Below are 26,357 nucleotides of genomic sequence, written 5' to 3'. Positions count from 1 at the left end.
GCTTAAACAGCATTTACTCCTTTTGCAAAATATTAAAATAAAGAATATACCCATGTTGCTAAGCAACAAACATGTACTTCTGTCACGAGTTCCGTGTATGTGTGTAATACAATAAATTAACTAAATTCAACTTAGATATAAGTTCTAAAGTCAATTCAAATGTTCAAACAATTTTGTAAACAAACTGAAATCCTGCGGACAAGTGTCGCTTTCCAAAACCTAATTTATGAACTAAATATGCAATCTATATACAAAATATAAAAAACACAACTTACAGAATAATGAAGTAGAAAATAAGGTTTCATGTCTTTGTTATTTTGCTTTCGATAAAACTCTATAATCATTGCTTTATCAACAAAAGACATTTCTCCCGGCAAATAAAAATTACAAATTATCTCCCCTGGACATTATAACACTTAAAAGTTACTACGGATACAATGTGAAATATTTCCGGACTTTCAATAAACTTTTGAAAATAACTATTATAAAATTAACTAAATATTTCTAAACATAGAATAGATATATATTAAATAAATTCTTGAAACGTTTATCAATTGTTTACATAAACTAAAAGTGACTCGTCCTAAGCGTAACCAACACAAAAATAATTAATCACAATGGAAACGAAATACAATCTATACAAAACTATATACAATTAGTTTAAGTGAATTTCTTAAATGAATTTTAACTTTCGTTAGCTTTTCCCAAAAATATAAAGTAATTAAAACTCTTTAATTTAAATAAAACAAAAATACAAAAAATAAAATTCAACTTACCTGGTGTAAAACAAGAGAAAGTTCTAGTAAATATAGATGTTTATTTCTTGAAATCAGTAATCAAAGTGACCGTTGAAAACATAAATTGTTTCCATGCGGGCGTGGTCACATGATCACTGATTTCTTAACTTTCTCCTGTTTTCACCAATCAAAAATTACCTTGTGAAGCTCCCTTGACCACAACCTATTTTCACTGGTTGGCCAATAATCAAGTCATGGGTGACAGGTGTTAATATCAATTTCACACATGAGTAATAGGAAAAGGTTGTTTAACAAAAGCCTTAATTTACATGTAAGGTACATAATCCAAAGTAAATAATTTAGCGCTTACATGTCTCTTTGTTATCCGTCTTAATTACGTAATCTAAATATTCAAGTTGTATGTCATTCTTCTTTATCAAAAATTAACATTCCAAAAATAATGTAACTTACATAAGGAGAAATTTTAGAAATAAAATAAAAATTTAAACTTCAAAATACTTTAACTCGAATTGTAAAAATTGAATAATTTTCACTTAAGTTTTGGGCTGTTATATTAAAATTTTGTCTTTGGCAATTCATAATTTTACTATAACAACTCTTCCTCAACCTCACTAAGCTTTGTCCCAAAGCTTGAATTTGAAACATCATCTGAACTGATAAAATAAGAATAATGATTATATATATATACATGTACAAAGAATTAAAGTATGATCAACATAATGTAAATTTTCATATAGAGTCAATGTTTATATATCACATTTATGTGAATGTAGTTTTGTGACCTAATGCCCATAAAATACTTAAATTAAATTAAGAATCAAAAACAAAATGTATATGGTCATAATTGCAGATATTCAATAAGACACTTCCAAAATTTCAAAGGGTGTATGTTAATATATTTGTAACGGGGAGGCACTGAGGTATTGCATGTTTGCAAATATGCATTCAATTAGTATTGTCATTTTTGCAATATGAGGAGGGATATTAACACTTCACACTAAAATATGTGTGTTTTAAAATAGTACTGATGCAGTTTTCCAATAATGAAAAATCAAGTGAACCAGGTGCTAGTGCAACAGAAAAGTCAAAATACCAATACATTTTCATATTAATAAGACAATATAACAATATAAAATTCAAATATAGAACATGAAAATGACCTTTTCATTTCATTGCATGCTCAATTCTTGCAAGCGCATGATCTGCAATCTCTATGGTATAATGTAATCTAGAAAAATGTTTAACATGTTAAATATATCTGTGTTCAAAATCCTACAAAAAGAAATAAACTAAACATTAATACGCTCTAAACTCCTCCACTCTGGCTCTCGGTAACATTTCACTGAACACTTAACTTCATCATACATAACTATAATATTGGAATGGATTCTAGTGTCTCAGGACACTCAGTTGCTAAAATAAAAAAAAAGTGATGATTAGTCGAATGAGCACGGCCGTACTCTAGCACTACTGACAACAAAACACATATGCATTCTATTTGGTTTGACTTCACATCATAATTTGCCTATCAAATTTCTGAAATTAGAAAAAAAAAGTTAATCAAAGGGTCAAATAATTAAAGAATGGTCCACTGCGCAGATTCGAAACTGGAGTACAATCCAGATTATTTGAATGTTAGTGAGTTATTCGCCATTAAAGCTTTATCTGTGTTATTCCAGTGAAATTTATACAGTAATTTGTTTCACCTATGGCCTCGTAAAATATTTCCTCTGTTTTCTCCTCCTTCCTTTCCTAGTTTTCCTTGTAAAATATTCTTGTTTATAGTAAAATTATGAATTGCCAAAGACAAAACTTTAATATAACACTTATATACTTAAAGTATATATATTTTTTTTCAGAGTCAACTGCCTGTGCCTACAAATACGTTTTATTTTCTGTCTCTGGTTCAGTGGTCTGTTCGTAATCGCGTTGTCGCAACCAATCCTCTCAATTCCAAGAGCCTGTCCTAGGGAAGCAAACTTGAAGGTCCATAGAAGGAGTAGGCTTAATGGGTGGTGGGATTTTTTAAGATTCATGTGGGGGTTTCAGTGGATCTGTGGACTCGAGACACAATTTCCTTGTGTAGAAGGGTCAAGGATTTGACTTTTAGAGGTAGAGATTTATTTTTACTGGGAAACGGGCGAAATATTTAGATAAAGGAATGCTTATTGCACAATTGCTACCACTATATTACTTGTACAAATATTAATTCTTATGTGTGACTGAGCAATTTCTGTTATTTTTAATCAGGTTTACAGTTAGCATTATTTCGAGACGAATATGGAGAAGCGCATGCAATCGACGCCTACTGTCCACATTTAGGAGCCAATTTTGCTGCTGGTGGACGCGTTGTTGGGGACTGCATAGAGTGTCCATTCCATGGCTGGCAATTCCGTGGTTCAGATGGGAAATGTACCAAAATTCCTTACTCTGAAAACAGTAAGTATGGGTTTTAAAACACAAAAAAATCCGAAAGTTTACAAACTAATAGGGATACTTCCTTTACAGATAAAATAAACAAGGCAGTAGACAGAACTTGTGTTATTGGGTTGCTGTCACATAGACCTATACCAACAAAAACAACACATATTTACACAACACATCATTTTACTCATATGAGGAAATAACAAAATCTCTATCGTCACTACTGGAACAACAATGAGCAAAACACATACCATATAGACTATAATCAGATCAACTTGTACTTTGTTCCATCTCACTCTAGTGATGAAAACTTTACAATATACTTTAGATTTTTTATTTTTACATGATGTTTGCATTTTAGAATTTCGATCTTACAAAACAAAACAAAAAATGTATGATTGCTGACCTACATCTACACGCACATGTTATCTTCTAAAAGGTTAATTACTTTACTCCATTTTGGGAGTAAAAAAGCTCATGTATATAATATTACATTAAAATAAACTTGTAGTGAGGTGAGAGTGTTTTTTGCTCCCTGCTGAAGGCCTCACTGTGACTTTGAGATAAAAGATTTGCAATAAAAGCGCTGTTCCTTTGCTTGTTGTGTGTATGTCTATTTTATGAATTTCAGTTGCCTGATTTGAATTGTGTAAACATCCTTAAACTTAACGGGCAAGGCAGTCACTAGGAGGTATGAGGAAAGTCTTTATCTGGCTCCTTAAATTTCAAAAATAGTAAAAGGAGCTTCCAAAATGATGTTAATTTGATTGATAAATAAATAAGAGAATATAATCAAGACACTGTAATACAGTAATGTAAATTGTACTGTCACTGTCATGCCATTTCTAAGTTGACACGTTTGATCTAAAATGGCTAAATTTCAAACAGTCTTACCAAAAAAGATCTTTTATTTCAAGATGTCTTATACATATATTTTGATGTGGAATATATTTCTTTTTAGGTAAGGCCACGGTTTAATTCATATCTAAATGATATTGACAAGATCTCACAATGTAGCTATTCTGACAGTTTTCATAGTTTTCATTGATATAAGTCAGATTTGAAGCCCCAAATAATTGTGTAAGATACAATCAAACAAACTGAAAAGATAACAATACCTGACTGCCATGTGTCTTGTAAACATCTGGACCCAGGTTGTTCATCTCTTGGTTAAATTTTAACCTAGGGTTAAAAATCATAACCCTTGGTTAAAATTTCACCCTATGTTATTTTCTGTTGTTCATCCTGCGGTTGTTTAAATTCCACCCTTTGTTATATATTTGGTTAATTGAATCAGATTTAACCTTGCTTTGGACCTCGGTTATAATTTTAACCAAGGAAAATTGTTGACCAAAAGTACAATTCTCTGCTTATAATACGATTGGAAAGGTCTCTTCAAGGTCGGTAAAACATATTATTTGTTTTCTACGATCATTAGTAATCCAAAACTGAATATAAAGTTTTATCCCTCCCCCTTTTTCAATCGAGGTTGACTTTCATTTGTGTACCTAATAGAAACAATCAAATCAATTTTGTTCCTAGTGTTATCTTCTATGTCAATTATTTAATTCATGCAGTTCAATTAAACATGTTTTAGTAAGATAATGTATTTATGTATAATCAAGTACAATTGAAGGATCAACGTTTCATTTAAAAAAAAGGTGCTCTCTGTCACGTCTGCATTGATATTGTACTATTTAATGAACTTAACGTTAATTGCTGAATACCGTATTGTTTCTAACAAGTTATCTTATTTATTGATCAAACAAATCTACTAAGACTAGAGAAAAGTATTGATAATTTTTATTTTAATAAAAATAAACATTCACTGAAAATTTGACCAGGAGTTATGAAGGTGTGGATTGGGGTTTACACAATAGCGAATAATAGGCAAAAAATATAAAGAATAGAGAAAAATGGACCAAAAAATAAAGAACACAGAATAATGAGGTGCTAAAATATAAAGAATAGAGAATAATGGGCAAAAAATATAAAGAATTGAGAAAAGTTGCCTAAAAAATGAAAGAATAGAGAGATATTAACTTTTCCTTTGTGTATTTACCCTTTTTAAAATCCTAAAATGACTAATAATACACTAATAATACAACCAACTTTACATATATACATATGTAAATTGTTGCTGAAGGGGATGGCAGGGTCAAAATAAATCTGAGAGAAACAAAATATGGCTGCTGAAACTGCAACAAACTTTATAACCAACTACCTGTCCCTTCAATATCTATAACCAGATTGGTCAAATCCAAAAGCCAAAAATAACTGATTTAAGTAAATACATTGTGTATCTTACTAATATTAAACACATGATGGGTCAGGGTAAAAGTGCTGAGGACATGTGCAATTTAGAGTGCAAAGTGTATAAACTCCAATATAATTAATTAATTTCCCTACAGTAATAAGAGAAACTGTTTTTAAAAAAAAAATTTAATACTTATTTTAAGTACTTAGTAATCCAATTGTGTAGTGAAACAATTATACAATTCAGGTTCAAGATTTCAGCATTTCAGATTGTTTCCTATATACCAGACAATTTATGTACATGTAGCACTGATAATTTTTGTAAAAATAGTCCCTGTACTTTGAATTAGCTATATTTTATGTCCTTTTTAGTAATTTGAGCAAGTGGTCCAACTAAAGAAATGTGGGGAAGTTATTATGTTAAATTATTTTTGATGTGTTTGAACTACAAATGTAACCTCTTATATTTCTAATATGTTTTGATATATATGATAATGTTTTCATCAAACAACAAATGTAGAAAGATAGGATTTTTTAAAAAGATAATACTGTTTGGTACCCCTATCTAAGTAAAAATAGTGCCAGATCTTTTGAACAACCCTATTGTACTATCCAGTAATGTTTACATGTTATTGTACCTATACCAACAAACACAATATAAGTTCTTTTTATTTAAAACTGTTCTTTACATTCATTCAGACTACCAGTAATATGTCAATATATAGGTAACCTATTTCCTCAATAATTTAAAACCCAAATCTGTACATATAACTCGCCAATTTGTGGTTACTGAAATGTGACTTTTAAAATATTTAAATATGACACTACATTAAACCAAATATTTGTATAGTTTACTGTATTACCATGCAATACTCTCAGAATGCTTGTTTTTCTAGAACTGTGAATATCATAATAAACACATTATTAAATTGCATAATTATTTTCCAGAAATGCACCATACATATCTGAAGTGTTTCAGCATTGCAAATGGAAATGCTGATTAAGAAATATTAGATGTTATTTTTAACCGATTGTGCCAAAATGCCAAAATACAAACCTATTTTGACTATTTTAGAATTATTCCACAGACTTCAATGTTTCATCACTTAGAATTTATATTTTCAGTTCCAGAAATGGCAAAAGTTAAATCTTATATTACAAAAGAAATGAATGGTTGGATCTACCTATGGTACCATGCCGAAGAAGGAACAGAACCCTACTGGATGCCACCAGATATAGAAGAAATCCAAAGTGGTCAATGGGCATATGGTGGCAGATCTGAACATTATGTTAATGCTCACATTGAGGTTAGTTTATTTACATAAAGAGGTATGGATAATTAATAGTTTCACAGATGACAACTGATATGTTCCAATTGTCATTACTATAATCCTGTCCACTTTTCCCCTAATGTGACCTTCCGAATTAGTATTATCATCAGGTTTGTACAAACATGAGCAACACTACGGATGCCACATGTGGAGCAGGATCTGCTTTCCCTTCCGGAGCACCTGAGATCACCCTCATTTTTTGGTTGGGTTTCATGTTGCTCAGTCTTTGGTTTTCTATGATATGTTTTGTGTACTGTTGTTTGTCTGTTTGTCTTTTTCTTTTTTAGCCATGACATTGTCAGTTTATTTTCGATTTATGAGTTTGAATGTCCCTATGGTATCCTTTGTCTCTCTTTTTCTCACGTAAAAGCTACATCAACATCTTCTGTTTCTCTAGTAGTTATTTAATCAATATGGTCTTTTTCTCTAGTAGTTATTTCATCAGTATGGTCTGTTTCTCTAGTAGTTATTTCATCATCATGATCTTTTTCTCTAGTTATTTCATCAACATGGTCTGTTTCTCTGGTAGTTATTTCTTCAACTTGGTCTTTTTCTCTAGTAGTTATTTCATCAGTATGGTCTGTTTCTCTAGTAGTTATTTCATCATCATGATCTTTTTCTCTAGTTATTTCATCAACATGGTCTGTTTCTCTGGTAGTTATTTCTTCAACTTGGTCTTTTTCTCTAGTAGTTATTTCATCAGTATGGTCTGTTTCTCTAGTAGTTATTTCATCATCATGATCTTTTTCTCTAGTTATTTCATCAACATGGTCTGTTTCTCTGGTAGTTATTTCTTCAACTTGGTCTTTTTCTCTAGTAGTTATTTCATAATCATGGTCTGTTTCTCTAGTAGTTATTTCATCATCATGATCTTTTTCTCTAGTTATTTCATCAACATGGTCTGTTTCTCTGGTAGTTATTTCTTCAACTTGGTCTTTTTCTCTAGTAGTTATTTCATAATCATGGTCTCATTGAGGTAATAAAGCTCCCTTTCCATTTTGAAAATTTTGGGCTTTGTTGTTCCAGAGTTATGGGACTTAGATTCAGGTATAGTGCACTAGTAAGCCTGGATTAATTTGCTCAAAGCTGTGCATTATTGTTGGAATTGATAAAAGGAAAGCTCCTTTTGATATCGAAAATTTTCCGACTTGTCATACCAGATTTACTTTTATTGTCAGATTTAAGTAAATTTTTCACATATTGTACCATAACTTGAGTTGGCTTTGATTAACTTGAAACTTTACATAATTGTTGGAACTTGTGACCATAATCATTCCTGAGTTTTGGGACTTTGACAGTCCTATATATAAAAGTCATGCAATAGTTCTAGTGTGCTTGGATCTTATTACTACACACTTTACAGTGTTGGTTAGGATTGGTGAATGTAGACTAGCTATTGATTTTGAAAATTTTCTGGTTTGTCATTCCAAATTTATGGGACTTTTTACATTTTTTTTTAACACAATATTTCTATGCCTATGGGTTTCCTCATTATACTAAGAGCCATTTATTTGCTTTTGATTAAATGCCTTCTTAATATTCTATTTTATTCTTGTAACAACTCCAATTTGCACAATAAGGGTTAAACAGCTGCTTATTTACAGATAAAATGTAGGTGAAAAATATAAATGTTATCTAAACCCAACAAACTTAAGCTGTTGAACTCCACAGTGTGTTGTCTATTTCATAACTCTATTATTAGACTTTCACTAGTGTAAATTGGTCTTTTATTGTTGATAGGAAGTTCCGGAAAATGGTGCTGATGTTCAACATTTATACAATGTCCATACTCCATTCATGACAGCAGGGATAGACCTAAGACATATGTGGTCAACTGTCTGGTCTTTTGCTTCCCATGTCTGGAGTGCAAAGTGGGAAGCACAAAAAGCACCAAATGAACATATAGGAGTATTGAATCTCACACACAAGCTACAGATTTTTGGGAAAACTATCACACCAATTGATCTCGATGTCCAAGCCAATCAGGTAAGAATTTTGGTTTTTATTTATCAATATCACATTTATAGTAAGAGCAGAATGCTGTCCCAATCTCAAATTTAAAAAAGTCTGCATGAACAGTAATAAGCATTCTGTTGACTGACTCTTTGAAAATCTAAATGGCAAATAAATGAATCCCTTTATTGCATACAGTTCAATTTCAGATGCACATTTACATGGGTATTACCTGATGGTAACTATATAGACCTATAAGACTTCATGATTAGTCACCATGGAGAACCATCCCCTCAAAATATAGGAAAAACTACAAGCTTAATTTAAACAAAGTTAATTAGGAAAGAAATGTAGTACATAATGACAAAAATGTTTTACAATTTATATGAAGATAATAGTCCAATATCATTGACATACAAACAACTGTACTGCTTATATGGTGTCTATGCATAAAAAAAAAGTAAAATAACAAAAATACCGAACTCTAAGGAAAATTCAAAATGGAAAGTCCCTTATCAAATGGCAAAATCAAAAGCTCAAACACATCGAATGAATGGAAAACAACTGTCATATTCCTGACTCATAATACTCAAATTAACTCAATACATATATAGATTAGCATGTTAGTTAGCGAAAGACACTCTTTATGGTACAGTCAACATTTTGTTTAAACTAGCTTAGTTCTTAATTAATAGCAAATTCCATTGTTGTAACTGATAACAAAGTTACAATACTAAAAAGAGAACCACTAACATGTTTTTACATCTGACTTGTACTGCTACCTTAAGTTGCATGGCAAAGGTGGATCAAGGGGGTGTCATCGACCGGGTGCAAGTGATACCCCCCTGAGGTTGGCAAATATAGTGAACCATAGTATAATTTAAATTTTGATTAATTTACTTATTAGTCTTATCACTAATAATGTACTTGTCATTCTAGAATTGATTTACCTTAAGGCAAAAAACATGTACCTTGACATGTATTTTTTTCACTGAATTTGTAATCACCGACCGGCAATTGCTAATTTAGGTTCCTTTGATGTGGAGGTGTGATAATAAAGAGACAATTTCAATTTTCAAACGTTTTTCCAGAGACCAGAGACATATATGCTAAACTTCTATACATATCTCTGTTTTTTCTTCATCAATTTTATTTATATATTTAAATTTGAAAAGTTTAAACATTATTTCCAAATTTTCCTGAACATTATTTTTTTGCTACTGTGATGCCAATATTGAATTGATTTGTTATAACCAACATAAAAAATCTTCTACTCTAACCTTTATTAATTTGCTTCAATTTTGATTTTTTGCGGTCATATATTGGTATCACCTCGTTGGTGTCGTCAGAAGACATTTAGTTTCCGGACAATAACTTTAGTTTAAGTGTATGGATCTCTATGAAATTTAACTGAAAGGTTCAATACCACAAAAGGAATGTTGGGATTGTGTTTGGGGTGATGGTCCCAACCGTTTAAGAATTAGGGGCCAAAAAGGGGCCAAAACAAGCATTTTTAGCTGACCTGGCCCGAAGGGCCAAGTGAGCTTTTCTCATCACTAAAAATTTTAAGGAATTTTTGCAATTTTTGGTTATTATCTTGAATATTATTATAGATAGAGATAAACTGTAAACAGCAATAATGTTCAGCAAAGTAAGATCTACAAATAAGTTGTCATGACCAAAATTGTCAGTCGACCCCTTTTGGAGTTATTGCCCTTTATAGTCAATTTTTAACAATTTTTTGTAAATTTTTGTAATCTTTTACAAAAATCTTCTTCTCTGAAACTACTGAGACAAATTAATTTAACCATACTTGGCCATAATCATTATTAGGGTATCTAGTTTAAAAAATTTGTCAGATGACCCCGCCTTCCAACCATCATGGCTGACTTGGTTAAAAATAGAACATAGGGGTAAAATGCAGTTTTTATACGCCCGTTTACGGGACGTATTATGGTATACCATTGACCGTCCGTCCTTCCGTCTGTCCGTCCATCCGTCGTCAACATGTCGTACATTAATTCAAAAATGCTTTAACTAATATGCATGAAACTTTGGTGAATTGTTCATATCTATTGACGTGAGCTCCCTTTCGTTTTTTATAAATTTCAGATTTACCATTTCCGAGTTTTGGGGGATTTTCCAGTTTTCGACAATAACTCAAAAACAATTTCACTAATTTGCATGAAACTTTTGTGAATTTTTCATATCTATTGACCAGAGCTCCCTTTCGTTTTTTATAAATTTCCGATTTACCGTTTCCAAGTTTTGGGGTTTTACTCATTAAAAAAGGGGGGATTTTCCAGTTTTCGGACAATAACTCAAAAAAAATTTCACCAATTTGCATGAAACTTTTTTGAATTGTTCATTTCTATTGACGTGAGCTCCCTTTCGTTTTTTTTTATAAATTTCAGATTTACCGTTTCTGAGTTTTGGGGTTTTATTCATTAAAAAAGGGGGGATTTTTCAGTTTTCAGACAACAACTCAAAAACAATTTCACCAATTTGCAAGAAACTTTGATGAATTGTTTATTTCTATGGACATGAGCTCCCTTTTGATTTTTATAAATTTCAGACTATACGTTTCCGATTCAAGGGGTTTTATTCATTATAAAAAGGGGGATTTTCCAGTTTTCGGACAATAACTCAAAAATGCTTTCAGTATTTTTTATGAAACTTTGGTAAATTATTTATATCTATTTTTGTAAGCTCCCTTTTGATTTTTATAAATTTTCGAGTGTACGATTCCGAGTTATAAGATTTTATTTGTTTATAGTCTGACAACAGATTTACTAAGTATTGCACAACAGCACAGTGTATTGCACAACAGCAAGAAATCTTTCATATAACCAATTTCAAGTTCTTTGACTACATTTATTCAGAAACTTATAATATATCAAATATTTAATTACAATCCAAATTCAGACCTGTATCAAGCTTGAATATTGTGTCCATTTTTGCCCCAACTGTTCAGGGTTGGACCTCTGCGGGCGTATCCAGCTGCGCTCAGCGAAGCAGTTTATTGGTTTATATCTCTGAAACTTAAGCATTTAGAGCAAATCTGACAGGTGGCAAAAATGTTCATCAGATTTAGATTTATCTGCCCTGAAATTTTCAGACGAATCCAACAACCTGTTGTTGGGTTGCTGCCCCTGAGTTAGTAATTTTACAAAAATTTTGCAGTTTTTTGTTATTATCTTAGATATCATTATAATATCTAATATCTACTACTATTAATTATGATTTTAACCTTATTTTACATGATTTCCAAAGCATCAGTAAATACAGGTGAGCAACACAGGCTCTTGAGAGCCTCTAGTTCTAGTTTCAGGACAATAACTTGTGTATAAGTATTTTGATTGCTCTGAAATTGTACCACAAGGTTCAATACCACAAGTAGAAGGTTGGGATTCATTTGGGGTAATTGTCTAAACAGTTCAGGAATTAGGGGCCAAAAAGGGTCTAAAACAAGCATTTTTCTAGTTTTCAAACAATAAACTGTGTTAAGTGTATGGATGTCTCTTAATTTGTACCACATTTTACAACAAAAAGAAAATTTCTTCAAAATTATTTTTTTTGGAAAAGGGGGTGGGGGTAAACATTTTTTTTTTTGGGGGGGGGGGGCAATTTTTTTCCTCAAAAGAAAATTCTCTTCAAATATTATTTTGGAGGGGGTAAACAAAATTTTTTTTTGGGGGAAGGGGGGGGGGGGGGTCAATTTTTTTTTCCTCAAGATTTCAGAAATTGTCAATTTTCCAAAGAAAAAAAATTGGGGGTCACAATTTATTTTGCTAATTTTTTGTATATAGTCTGGAAACAGATTTACAACAGCACAGTGTATTGCACAACAGCAAGAAATCTTCATTGAATATAAATTCAAATCATACAACCAATTTCAAGTTCTTTGACTACATTTATTCTGTGTCAGAAACCTATAATGTGTCAAATATTTAATTACAATCCAAATTCAGACCTGTATCAAGCTTGAATATTGTGTCCCTTTTTGCCCCAACTGTTCAGGGTTGGACCTCTGCAGTCGTATCCAGCTGCGCTTGGCGAAGCAGATTATTTTTCTTGTATTGAAATTTCACCTCTTTCCAACAGGAAAAACCACAAATCAGCCCAAATCTAAGTACCAACAAACCTTAATTGACCTAGCATGTCATGGCTCGAAAACCTACAATTTCATAACTTCGACTTGAATAGACAAGAGGTCTTTCTTCTGAAGTGAAAATGTGGTTGTGTTTCTGGCAAAATACAAAAAAAGACATTGTCAAAGTCAACAACTGAAAGCAATTAGAAATGCACCAAGTTTGACCTCAATATCAATAAAAAAGAATTGTTTTGAAAGTTTGTTTTGATGACACCCCCAGAAACAATTCTGGATGGATCCCCCAGATGGTGACATGAAATTTGTAGCAGAAACTAAAATTTAACATAAGATTTACAATTTATTTGGGGGATTTTGTTTTAAGTTAAGACATTAAATGATTTTATAATAAAAAAATAACTCTCTCAATATTACAAATTGTAAACTTTGAAAAAAAAATATGAGGGGAGATAACTCATATAATTTACTTTTATAAATAATATTATACTGGTGCTTTTACCATTTTTATGAGTAGCAAAGAAATTAGTTCAGAGATTTTAAATTTATTTCTGAAAGCACAGAATCTATCTTCTTAGAGCAAGGATTTGTATAGTATACAAGTCCTTGATAAGAAATAATAATACTAAGAAATAGTTTAAACTGTACCACTGGTCATTTATAAATACTATAGAAAATATCTATTTTGTATAAAATAAATAAAAGGCTGTGCAATTTTTTTTCAAAATTCTGTATTTCATATTTCAAAATAACTGCACAGAGCTCTATCTGCTTCTAAAAAGTTTCTCAGAAATGCAATCAGGAATCTTGTTTTTTCAGATTGGTCCTGCAATAGTATATTTAGAATTAGATTCGATTTTTGGTAGAGGTATATTTACCCACTCAATCACTCCCGTAGAACCTCTGGTACAGAAGGTTGTGCATAATGTGTACCTTGATTGGAAAATTCCAACTATAATAGCTAAGTGCCTTATGGCCGCTGAAGCTATTCAGGTATGAACTACCCATTATGCTAAAACAAGCAGCTTTTGCTAAATATATATCAGGAATGAACTACCCTAAATGCTAAAACAAACAGCTTTTGCATTACCTATATCAGGTATGAACTACCCCTTACGCAAAAACAAACAGCTTCTGCTAAACACATACCTAATAGCTCTTGCCTTCATTTTTTTACAGATTGGCCCAGGCATTGTATATTTAGAATTTTCTTCCTTTTTTGGGCGTGGAGTTTATATACAATCAGTTACTCCTGTGGAACCTCTTGTCCAGAAAGTTGTACATAATGTGTACATAGACAGGAGGCTTCCAACTATACTATCTAAATTCTTTATGGTATCTGAAGCAATACAGGTATGTAGCAAATAGCCTTCTCTTTTCAAATTATTATTGATATTGTGTGTATAGTCACTGTTGAACTGGGAAAGAATTTAAAAATAAGTGTACAAACTTAGCTTTGCTACAATTGAACTTATGCAACAACTTGCTTCAAAATGCACAAAACTGCTGAAGTATATTTTTTTGGGACACTTATTTCATATTTGTTAAACTAGGAATTATATTATTTTTTAAAGGCTTTTAAAGATCTCTTATCCCACTTAATTGAAAACATTATTCTTTAAATAAATACGAAATCAAGTCATTTGACACAGTTCTCTTTGACAGTATATAACTACATAAACTATTTAATACTTTATATAAATTTTTTTTCAAAACTTTTATATTTTATTTTTTTTATTATGAATTGTTTATTATTTCAGTTTGTATCAACTGCTTAGTTATGAACATTTCTCATGATTTATTTATATAAAAAAAAATTACAAACAAAGTTAAGTCTGCCAAGAAATTTAAAACAGTGTTTATATCTACATTTGTTTTTCGTCGGTACCAATTTTCGTGGATTGAGTAAAACTCTTATTTTCATGAACTTTTGATGTTATATTTTTGCAAAATTTTGCATACAACCCTATATAAATCAGTATTTCACCTCTGCCTTTCTGATATTCTATATACAGTAAAACAGCCACCAAATATCTGCTATTATTGATCCTTATATAAGATGCATCACTGCAGAGAAAATGGTCAAAATTGTTGTTTTATCCATATTTCCTAATCTTAATCAGTGAAAAGATTATTAGTAAACATATTTTATTACACTTCTAATTTATTACTTCAAGTGTTGTCTTGATTTATTAGCTCTAGTACAAATTGTATCTTTGATGAGTTTTTTAACGATTATATAATGTACAGAACTTCAGGCATGATTTACATGTAATGTACAGAACTTCAGGCATGATTTACATGTAATGTACAGAACTTCAGGCATGATTTACATGTAATGTACAGAACTTCAGGCATGATTTACATGTAATGTAAAGAACTTCAGGCATGATTTACATATAATGTACAGAACTTCAGGCATGATTTACATGTAATGTACAGAACTTCGGGCATGATTTACATATAATGTAAAGAACTTCAGGCATGATTTACATGTAATGTACAGAACTTCAGGCATGATTTACATGTAATGTACAGAACTTCAGGCATGATTTACATATAATGTACAGAACTTCAGGCATGATTTACATGTAATGTACAGAACTTCGGGCATGATTTACATATAATGTAAAGAACTTCAGGCATGATTTACATGTAATGTACAGAACTTCAGGCATGATTTACATGTAATGTACAGAACTTCAGGCATGATTTACATATAATGTACAGAACTTCAGGCATGATTTACATGTAATGTACAGAACTTCGGGCATGATTTACATATAATGTAAAGAACTTCAGGCATGATTTACATGTAATGTAAAGAACTTCAGGCATGATTTACATGTAATGTACAGAACTTCAGGCATGATTTACATGTAATGTACAGAACTTCGGACATGATTTACATATAATGTAAAGAACTTCAGGCATGATTTACATGTAATGTACAGAACTTCAGGCATGATTTACATATAATGTAAAGAACTTCAGGCATGATTTACATATAATGTAAAGAACTTCAGGCATGATTTACATATAATGTACAGAACTTCAGGCATGATTTACATATAATGTACAGAACTTCAGGCATGATTTACATGTAATGTACAGAACTTCAGGCATGATTTACATATAATGTACAGAACTTCAGGCATGATTTACATTCAGGCATGATTTACATATAATGTACAGAACTTCAGGCATGATTTACATTCAGGCATGATTTACATATAATGTACAGAACTTCAGGCATTATTTACATATAATGTACAGAACTTCAGGCATGATTTACATTCAGGCATGATTTACATATAATGTACAGAACTTCAGGCATGATTTACATGTAATGTACAGAACTTCAGGCATGATTTACATATAATGTAAAGAACTTCAGGCATGATTTACATATAATGTAAAGAACTTCAGGCATGTTTTACATATAATGTACAGAACTTCAGGCATGATTTACATGTAATGTACAGAACTTCAGGCATGATTTACATGTAATGTACAGAACTTCAGGCATGATTTACATATAATGTACAGAACTTCAGGCATGATTTACATTCAGGCATGATTTACATATAATGTACAGAACTTCAGGCATGATTTACATATAATGTAAAGAACTTCAGGCATGATTTACATATAATGTACAGAACTTCAGGCATAATTTTCATATAATGTAAAGAACTTCAGGCATGATTTACATATAATGTACAGAACTTCAGGCATGATTTACATATAATGTAAAGAACTTCAGGCATGATTTACATGTAATGTACAGAACTTTGGGCATGATTTACATGTAATGTACAGAACTTCAGGCATGATTTACATGTAATGTACAGAACTTCAGGCATGATTTACATGTAATGTACAGAACTTCAGGCATGATTTAATGATGAAGATAGTTGGAGCCCCCATAATAAAGAACAGTTTAAGTCAGCTAAAGCTATATTTAAAATCTTCATACATTTGTGTGAAATTAAACAATCACCAAACTTACATAAGTATGCATACATGCACATATTTAATATTTAGTGTACAAAAGTCAAATATACTTTTAGATGGCAAAATGTGAAAAATGTCTATAACTAAATGACTTTGATAGATATATAACTTTAAATGTATTTGAAGGGAAACATTGATTATTGGTTTTTGCCTTTTTGACTGTTTGCAGAATGGATTAACTATTTATTAAGTTCCACTTCAGATAACAATTCATATGTAATATAAAACTAAGTTCAAATTGAGTGAGAATTAACAGACAATGTAGAATACTGTTAACATGTCAATTATTGAAGGCCAATAAAATATAAAACATTTGTAAATCTGTGATATATCGAACCATGGGTTAAACCTATTATCAAAGTACATAAGTTGCAGGAAAATCTATATTACCAATTTTGAACCACTGGGATCTCAATGTGTTTAGGAGAAGTTGTATACAAATAGACAACATGTTCAAATTGTTTTAAGTAGAGGTATCTTTTCCAATGTAGATAGCACAATTAATTTTTTTGGCCTACAGTGAGTTCTGGCTTCAGTAAAGTATCAAAATTATCAAAGTTTTAACAAACACTCCTTTGAACCCTTTCATGTATGACTAGGCTTATTCCATTAACCCAGGGGGTTCAAAAGGAAGTCTTTCCATCACTTTCATATAATTATCTCTTGGTTCCATTTGACACCTAATCTTTTTTTAGTATGACATTTCACAAACCAGATTCCACTCTGATTTAGGATATAATTAATTATTGGCCACATCATGACATGAACCTAACACGCCTACTGTACTACTTTGTCGTGTCGAGTTCAAATATTGTTTAGGGATTGAAAATAATTACATTTCGGCATCATTAGATCACATATGAAATTTAATTGACTAAAAGTAAGTTAATTATCACCGTGAAACTGTATGTGATACACTAACTGTTGACAGCGTGCAAACTTAATTAACAGATAAACTCGGAAGGATAATTGTCTCATTGGTAATTATTCCACATCTCCTTATTTTTATATTAAAGGTTTGGTATAAATTAATCCTAAAGTTTGCTTTTTTCAGGTTGAGAGAGATATAATGATATGGAATAATAAAAGATATTTGAACAAACCATTGTTTGTTAAGTCAGCTGAGGACAGTCTGATAGGAAAACACCGTAGATGGTATTCACAATTCTACTCAGAACACAGTCCAAGATTGAAGTTTCAAAAGGATTCATTAGAATGGTAGAAAATATTTTGTTGTTGAACAAATTTATATCAAGATGTTACTATTGACAAAATGTTGTGTTACAATTTACATTATCAGTTTAATGATGTAAAACAAACATAATTTTTGAAAAAATTAGATAGAATTGATATGGTTAAAGATTATTCAGCTCAATTGTGTAATATTTCAAACCATATTTGATAATGCATATAAATGACTTTATTTACATTTTAAATAGATATTCATTAAACAACGATATCTTGGCTCTGTTACAGAAATCAATGTTATGTGAAGTTTAAGGCAGAAAAAATACTGTGTTAATGAACTTAAATTATTAAATCACTCAGTCACATTATATACGTGTAACAAGAGGAATGCAATAATTACATGTATGTCAGATGAAACTGTTCCATATTTTCTCACGATTCTAGTGCCAGTCCTTATTGAGATGTTTGTTGAACAAATACACTGTATCTGGTGCATTCAAAGTATTTTATGAATTAATCAATGTCCAAAATTATTCAACTGATATTTTTATCAAAAAGTATTATAAATTCTGGCCAATTTTTAGCTGAAACCTTGACTGCCGTGTGAGTAATAATTACATAAACCTTATCAGTGAAAACTTTTGTAAAATAGACCTGTAAAGAACAGAACCTTGTACAGTGTAACTCTAGGAAGTTAGTGTTTTAGCTATGAGAGTTATTGTGACCTGCATGTAAACTGTGAGTCTGTTGTGTTTACAGTACAAAGTTTGACTAAATTCTTTATTATATTTGTCATATTTTCCTATGAAGTTTGTCAAATTTTGATTTTGTTCAGGAAATGGTCAAACTTAATGTACGTGTTAGTTCATTGGTACTATTATTTTATTTTCACTTTTATTACAAATTTTATCCAAGTTAGCTGTGACAGACAAACTACTAGACTGCTCGACTGTGTGTTTTTTTTTTTAAGAAGTAGACATCAATAGATTACTTTTAAAGCACTATATCAAAAGCAAAATTTTTTTAGACAGTTTCCGTCATAGTAATGAATTTCACAGGCATAAATTGCTTTGTATACATATATTTAAAAAAATAAAACTACCTATATCAAGTAAAATTTACATCATTTGTCGTTAAATTAGGTAGGAGCTTTGTTTTTATACCAGTAAAATGAAATTAAAACAAGGAAATACACATGTTGAAAATATCTGATTTACTTTAATGGAATGTATTGCCATGAACCTCATCTTTTTAGCACATATATCAAGTTGTTGTAAGCTTTGTCATGTAGAACGTTATTGAATATTCATAAAACAAAAAGCAAATTTTGATGTATGGCTCTAAATTTAGAGTACTTGTACTTTTAATGCTTCCAGATTGAGAAGAAATTTAGTTACTTTGATTATGAGAAACTATTTATAAAGTTCTACAATTTCTCTCAGTACATAAAAAAATCATGTAATTTGGCTGTCATGGAGGAGTTAGGTCACACTCCATTGCATATTGAAATAATTTGTTCAGTTATAAAAATTTTGACATTAAAACTGTTTAAAGCATTTTAATGTTTAGCTGATATATGATTAACATGAAAAATGATTTAAATGATAATACAAATGTTATAAAAGGGAAATTCATACTTATTTTAAATTAAAAAAAAATGTCCTTGTTTATATTAACACAGCTTTAAAACTGACTATGTTCATGATGTTGAGCAATATAAATAGATAATCAAAGCACTTTTAATGATTAAAGGATAAAATTAATTAATATATTAAAATCTAACAAATAATATACGACTGTGTTTTCGATATATCTCCCAAACTTATGTTTTTGATACAAATACTTTATTAACTCCAATTAAGGGCCTGTTACTGAGCATGATAAATACATATAGTTTTAAAACTGTGTTAATACAAAACTAGGAAATTAAATCAATTTTCTTGTGGTATACTTGTAAATTTTTGTGCATCTAAATAACTAATTTATAATGATGAGAATTGAACTAGAGTTCAATTTTTTTTCCATCTTCAAGCAATTATTAATGCATAAAAAAGCTTTTTTATTTTTTATTTCTTTGTTTTTTGTTTTCCTAATTTATTTCAGCATAATAAACAGACTTTACAGAAGTCACAAATTAGGGTAATCTGTTATAAGTATACACAAGGATTAAATATATATCAAAGATGTGATATTTTTCATTTTTTCTAACACAAAGTTATAGTGTATGAGTTTCATGTTGAAAATGTACATCGCAAAAGAGGCACATTAGCACACTTGTAACAAAATATTTGTGTAGAACGAGTACTATATAAATCTTTTGTTGTGACCAACCCAATCGTAAGGACAATCATTGTTTGTTATGCTGTCAAACATCTAATTAATGTATGATAGTTGTTTTGAGAAATAAATATGAAATGTACACATTTAGCTCCCAAATGCTTCATAGGCCTTTTTGAAAAAAAACATTAATTAAAATTGATAGGATCTATTTAGCTACACCTGGATATTTAGTTATCCATTTTGGATCCACAAAATACAGCCTTAAGTACAGGTTACAAATAATGAATAATATTTTGGTTTTAAAATAAACTTTTTGTACAATTTATAGAATCAAAATTAATATTAAACCCAATAATAAAATCTAATTAAAAATTTGACAAAAGTTTCTACTATCTAGATGGCCTAGGAGGTACTACTATCTAGATGGCCTAGGAGGTACTACTATCTAGATGGCCTAGGACATTTGTAGGAGGTAATTTCTAAACACTACAGCTGAAAAATAGACTAGGTAAGACCTTATTGATCATTTTTCAATAAGTTTAAAGGTTAAAGTCTGTTGCAGAACTACCAAAACTCATTGACTAAATGTATTGTACCCACAGGCTAATTTTTAGTAAAGTCTTGTGAAAAGATAGACTTTTAGATAAGGTTTTATGTAAAAAAAAAATGATCTAAAGGCATTGATCTTGTATCACAATATATAGATATAGGAAGATGTGGTATGAGTGCCAATGAGACAACTCTCCATCCAAGTTACAATTTATAAAAGTAAACCATAAGTTCACTTAAGTCACAAATCTGCTAATAAATTAATCTCTGATTTCAAGCCATAAATGTATTTTTTTATTAAAAATCAAAGACTGCTGCACAAATTTTCAGTTATACTGAATAAATTTTACAGTAAAATTACAAAGCCACTGTCTTTCAAAATGTAACAATATACTTCCATGTTGTGAATGGTAACTATGGTCGTGTTGTGAATGGTAACTATGGTTATGTTGTCATCAATCGAAACACTCATTTCATTTGTCCATTCAAATAGATGTCTACTAGTCTCATAGTTTTAGTTTTGAAATGTACCCTTAGATCTACAATTCACACTAATAATGTCAAAAACTGATATTAAAAAATTCACAACAGTTACACTATTATTATATTTAAGTTATTTTGTTTTCAACAATGACCTATATATAATGCTTTATGAAATTTTATAATGAAACGATAAAAACTTCACACTAAAGACAACCAGTTGAATACTTGGCTGTAGAAAAGTAGAATTAAAACTTGTCCTAAAAATGCTTCAGCTTATTGCTTTGTCATGCTAGTAGAAATCATATAATAATATAATCAAACAATACTCTGTGTTTGTTAAACTTTATTGTAAAAGATTTAATATTCATAATCGATTCGTTATTTTGAAATGACTCTCATTAGAATAAATGAAAAACAGTGCATAATAAGTGTATTTGGCTGAGTGAAAGTATAGATACTCTATTTGGGCTAGTATTGTTCATAAAGTTTAAAATTCTTGTCCACCTATAATGTCAGCCATTTTGGTAAGTCCTTGGCACCAAAACAACTTCTTTATGACAATTTATATTCAGCTGAATATGTATTTCTTATGTATGTAATCTCTATACAGACCAATGTAAAACAGTCCATCATTTCTGTCCACCTTGGTTCACCTATTATCCCAAAGTAACAACACCAGTAGTGACCTCAAAAGGCATACCAGTGCTAAATGTTAGTCTCCATTTATTAATCATTCTTGAGAAGATAGTTGTGTGTATTTCCAATTGGGTCTAGGTAAATGCCCATGCTGATGACCATATTGTTTGCTGGATTGGCACCAAAGTCAGAACTTGTGGTTAGAATCTTATTAATAACATTTCTGTTCACTTTGTTTCATGTTTTTCAAAGAAGGAATTTCCTATTTCTTTTTGAACTGTAAGTAGTTACTAAAACTGTTGCACTTACTTTGTTTTCTAATATCTGTTGATTATATTTAATGTATTATGATTTTTAATAATTAAAAAATCCTTATAGAAAAACTGTGATTGATAATCATCTTAAAGAATGTATATTTTTGAAACATTAATTGTACAAAATATATACTTTTTGTACTTAGTATATATTTTTTAAGGAACCTGTATATTAATTTTGTGAGTAGAAATGCTGATAGTTGTATGATCACCTTCATCATTATTTATTTTGTCATTTATCTGAGAAATAAACATTGTTTTGTAATGAATTGATTGTTTTTAATCATCTTCTTTAGTCAGTGGACACCTTTTTATACAAATCCTAGTGGAAAATTGAACATTTCAGGCTAAACTAAAGGCTAAAAGAGCCTGTTTCCCTTACCTGCATCTTCAACAATGGCAACTTTTTAGTAAAAATCATCATAATAGGGAAATTACTCTATTAAGAGCTGACTGACAATTTCAGTCATGTTGATGTATTTATAGATCTTATGCTGCTAATCAGTTTCCTTTTACAGTTTCTATTGTATCTTTTATAGTTTTCAAGATAATAGGCAAAAAATGCAAAAAAAAATATCATTAAAGGGCAATAACTCCAATAACCAGTCAACTGAAGGTTTGGTTTAAACAATATTTTATTCGATAAGTCAAATCGTGCTATATAACATAATACAGTATAAACAATGGGATCCAGAAACATGCAACATTGCTTATTTTAATCTGTCTCCAAAAGAATATTGACATACAATACAATAAATACTTGGAGCATGCTCTGTCAATTGGAATATATTAAGAATAGTAAATACAAAATAAGATTGATTATATAGTTTGAGAAAAAAGGGAGAAAAAAAAAACAAACAAAAAACAAGTGAATGAAATGAGCTATATGAAATGCAAGCAAAACATGTAAATGAAGCTTTCATATTATGGTGTGAATCTTTTACTTTTTAATATATATTTCTGTACCAAAACAAAAAGAGTACAATTTTCTTCATCAGTTAAACAATCTGACCCAAAAAGCAAAATATTAACATCAATACTGAAGGTTTTTGGTCATGTTTGCTATTTAAAGTTTCTCCCTATCTTTTATAGTTTTCAAGATAATAGGCACAAGAGTGCACATGCTGAAATGTCTCGCCTTCTATACTGACCATTTATTTTATGTTGATAGTCCTACATATTATGTTTTACTACAAGTATCACATTAACATTTATGATCCAAGAAAATGAGGTCAAGGTCAGGTAAACCAAGCAGGAAATACATGTACACCTGCAATACAATCCCTCCATACACAGAATATAGATGACCTATTGCTTATAGTATAAACGAAACAGACCAAACCATGGAAATTCTATATTGACCAATGAACCATGAAAATGAAGTCAAGGTCATTTGAACCCTGCCAGACAGACATGTACACATTAAAATCATTCCAAATATAGTTGACCTATTGCTTAAGGTATCTAAGAAAAAAAGTTAACCAGGAAAACTGAACATTGACCAATCAACCATGAAAATGAGGTGAAGGTCAGATGATACCTGCCAGACAGACATATACACCTTACAATCATTCCATACACCAAATATAGTTGACCTATTGCTTAAAGTGTAAGAAAAACAGACCAAAACACAAAAACTTAACATAAGCAATGAACCATGAAAATAAGGTCAAGGTCAAATAAAACCTTCCAGACTGACATGTACATCATTAAATATTTCCATACACCAAATATAGTTGACCTACTGCATACAGTATAAGGAAAACAGACCAAAACACAAAAACTTAACATTTAGCAATGAACCTTGAAAATGAGGTCAAGGTCAAATAAAACATGCCAGACTGACATATACATCGTAAAATATTTCCCTACACCAAATATAGTTGACCTACTGCATACAGTATTAGAAAAACAGACCAAAACACAAAAACTTAACATTGAGCAATGAACTGTGAAAATGAGGTCAAGGTCAAATAAAACTTGCAAGACTGACATGAACATCGTAAAATATTTCCATACACCAAATACAGTTGACCTATTGCATACAGTATTAGAAAAACAGACCAAAACACAAAAACTAAACTATGACCACTGAACCATGAAAATGAGGTCAAGGTCAGATGACACCTGCCAGTTGGACATGTACACCTTACTATCATTACATACACCAAATATAGTAGACCTATTGCTTATAGTATCTCAGGTATGGACTTGACCACGAAAACTTTACCTTGTTCACTGATCCATGAAATGAGGTCAAGGTCAAGGTCCAAGGTACACACATATCAAATATAGTTATCCTATTACTTATAATATGAGAGAATTTAACATTCAAAAAAATCTGAACTTTTTTTTCAAGTAGTCACTGAAAGAGATTTTTCTGATTTTAGAACTTATCTGTGGTTTTGATAGGTTGATTGATGTTAGCTTTAAGTTGAAACCTTCATTTGAAATTTGACAGATGGTACAAACACATTTTTGTTATGTGGGATATAATCATGTGTTCAATATAAAAAGTATTATTTCAAAATCTCATTTAGAAGATTCTCAAGTATGTATTCAATGTGACTTTTGAGGAATGAAGATTTTGAACGGCTCTTTACCTCTTTATTATGACATTGACCGTGAGGTAATACAATACGTATTATACACAGTAATTCATTCTATCCTTCCTGAGTACAGGATTTCTATCCTATTTTTTTCTTGGATCTAAATTTCAGACAAATTTGAAATGGCATTGATTTGTCTTCATATCTTTGTCATTTTTATCTTACAGACATATTTGTTTGTTGCTTTTGAGCAGTTTCATTCTTGAGTTAGTTTCTGAAATCTATTCAAAAAATATTTATTCAATCAGTAAACTTTCATGCTGCAATAGCCTGAACTAAAGCCTCATTGTCTCAAAATTCTTGCAGAAAGAACAATTCATATTCCATCCCATTTTTTTGTTTTTATAATAATAAAGGATTAATGATTTCAGTTTGAATATTAGATGATGATTTATGATTAAGGTATTTGTTGTAACTTGAAGCTTATCAACAAATCTTTTCGCATGACAAAGTTACCGTCACTTGCATTATGTAATATGCACAGGACCTTGTTATCTGCACAAGAATCCACATTAACATGGGAATGGATGTAAATACTGAATTAGAGAAACAAGGTTTATCTTAGAAGGTTGTTGATGTCAATACAAATTGTATATTGTATAAGAGAAACAAAAAGATAACAGAATACCATTGCCAGAAGTGTTGTGCAAACAATCCCATAAACAAACTTTTACTTAAATCTCATTTTTTTTTCCTTGAGTGTTTGGATTTTCTGTGGCAGTTTTTATTCTAATCATAGTTTCATTTCAATTCTTTAAATATCAACAGTTCCCATGATGATGCTAGTTTTATAGATAATTTATGAATTTCATCAATAATTTTACCTTTTTACCTGATAAATTAGGTTTATGGTGGTTTATCTGGTATGGTTAACCATAAGTGTCCGACCATTCAGATTATGTTATCATTTGTTGTTAGGTGTTAATAGAATTATCTCAGTATGTATCCCTCTATTTTGTTTCTGTTTTATTTGATCAAATGTCAAATTGAGCTTTTCCCATTATTAAGCATCTGTCATCTGTTGCCAGTCTTTCCAACATGAACTTTCTATAAAACCTTTTTCTCTTATAGCCTTGATAATCCTTAGGCTGTTTTGTTCAAAAAGTTTATCCAATGATCATGTGAACCAGTTAACCTGACCAATCTTATTAGAAAATAGAACTAGAGGCTCTGTGTTGCTCACCTGCAACTTCAACAATGGCCACTTTTTGGTAAAAATCATCATGAAAGGGCATTAACTCTGTAAAGAGTTAACTAACAATTTCAGTCATGACAGTTTTGGTGCAAATGGACACCAGGTAGTTCTCAATATTCTGAACATTTATGACCTGTCAGATTTTTCTATTCATAGCAGTTTTCAAGGTAATAGACAAAACTTGCATTTTACCTTGTTCTATTTTATGCCATATCAGCCATTTTGTTTGGCAGAAACGGTCATCAGATACATTTTC

At 30.5% G+C, this 26,357-nt stretch overlaps 1 protein-coding gene and 2 long non-coding RNA genes across 6 annotated transcripts in view; 1 reads left to right on the top strand and 2 right to left on the bottom strand.

Annotated features, from left to right (window-relative positions):
* LOC127728652 (cholesterol 7-desaturase nvd-like) overlaps nucleotides 1-22,566 on the top strand; it is a 43,087-nt gene extending 20,521 nt beyond the window's left edge. The window contains exons 2-6 of one of the 2 annotated variants that reach the window (XM_052236242.1): nucleotides 3,009-3,197; nucleotides 6,564-6,745; nucleotides 8,510-8,755; nucleotides 14,010-14,183; nucleotides 17,902-22,566. In XM_052236242.1, the coding sequence (XP_052092202.1) occupies nucleotides 3,009-3,197; nucleotides 6,564-6,745; nucleotides 8,510-8,755; nucleotides 14,010-14,183; nucleotides 17,902-18,069 (959 nt within the window). In that variant the 3' untranslated portion in view covers nucleotides 18,070-22,566. Of the gene's footprint in view, nucleotides 1-3,008; nucleotides 3,198-6,563; nucleotides 6,746-8,509; nucleotides 8,756-13,649; nucleotides 13,824-14,009; nucleotides 14,184-17,901 lie in introns of both variants that reach the window. The other variant, XM_052236244.1, reaches the window with a different exon arrangement.
* Nucleotides 1-24,558, bottom strand: part of LOC127728679 (uncharacterized) — a 185,259-nt gene extending 160,701 nt beyond the window's left edge. The window contains exon 1 of the long non-coding RNA XR_007994311.1: nucleotides 24,248-24,558. This is a non-coding gene — a long non-coding RNA (uncharacterized LOC127728679). The remainder of the gene's footprint in view (nucleotides 1-24,247) is intronic.
* LOC127728672 (uncharacterized) lies at nucleotides 14,586-17,905 on the bottom strand. Of its 3 annotated transcripts, none has more exons than XR_007994304.1 (3): nucleotides 16,399-17,905; nucleotides 16,126-16,285; nucleotides 14,586-16,076 (listed from the first exon to the last, which is right to left on the bottom strand). It is a non-coding gene; the product is annotated as an uncharacterized LOC127728672 (long non-coding RNA). The 3 variants fall into 3 exon arrangements; XR_007994305.1 differs by having other exon boundaries at nucleotides 14,586-16,027; XR_007994303.1 differs by having other exon boundaries at nucleotides 14,587-16,076; nucleotides 16,126-16,253.
* Nucleotides 24,559-26,357: the final 1,799 nt, after the last annotated feature.

This window comes from Mytilus californianus, unplaced genomic scaffold (assembly GCF_021869535.1).
Source record: "Mytilus californianus isolate M0D057914Y unplaced genomic scaffold, xbMytCali1.0.p SCAF_2, whole genome shotgun sequence".
In the NCBI taxonomy this organism is placed as follows: domain Eukaryota; kingdom Metazoa; phylum Mollusca; class Bivalvia; order Mytilida; family Mytilidae; genus Mytilus; species Mytilus californianus.
Note: the sequence above shows the minus strand (reverse complement) of the source record. Positions and strands in the feature narration are given on the sequence as shown.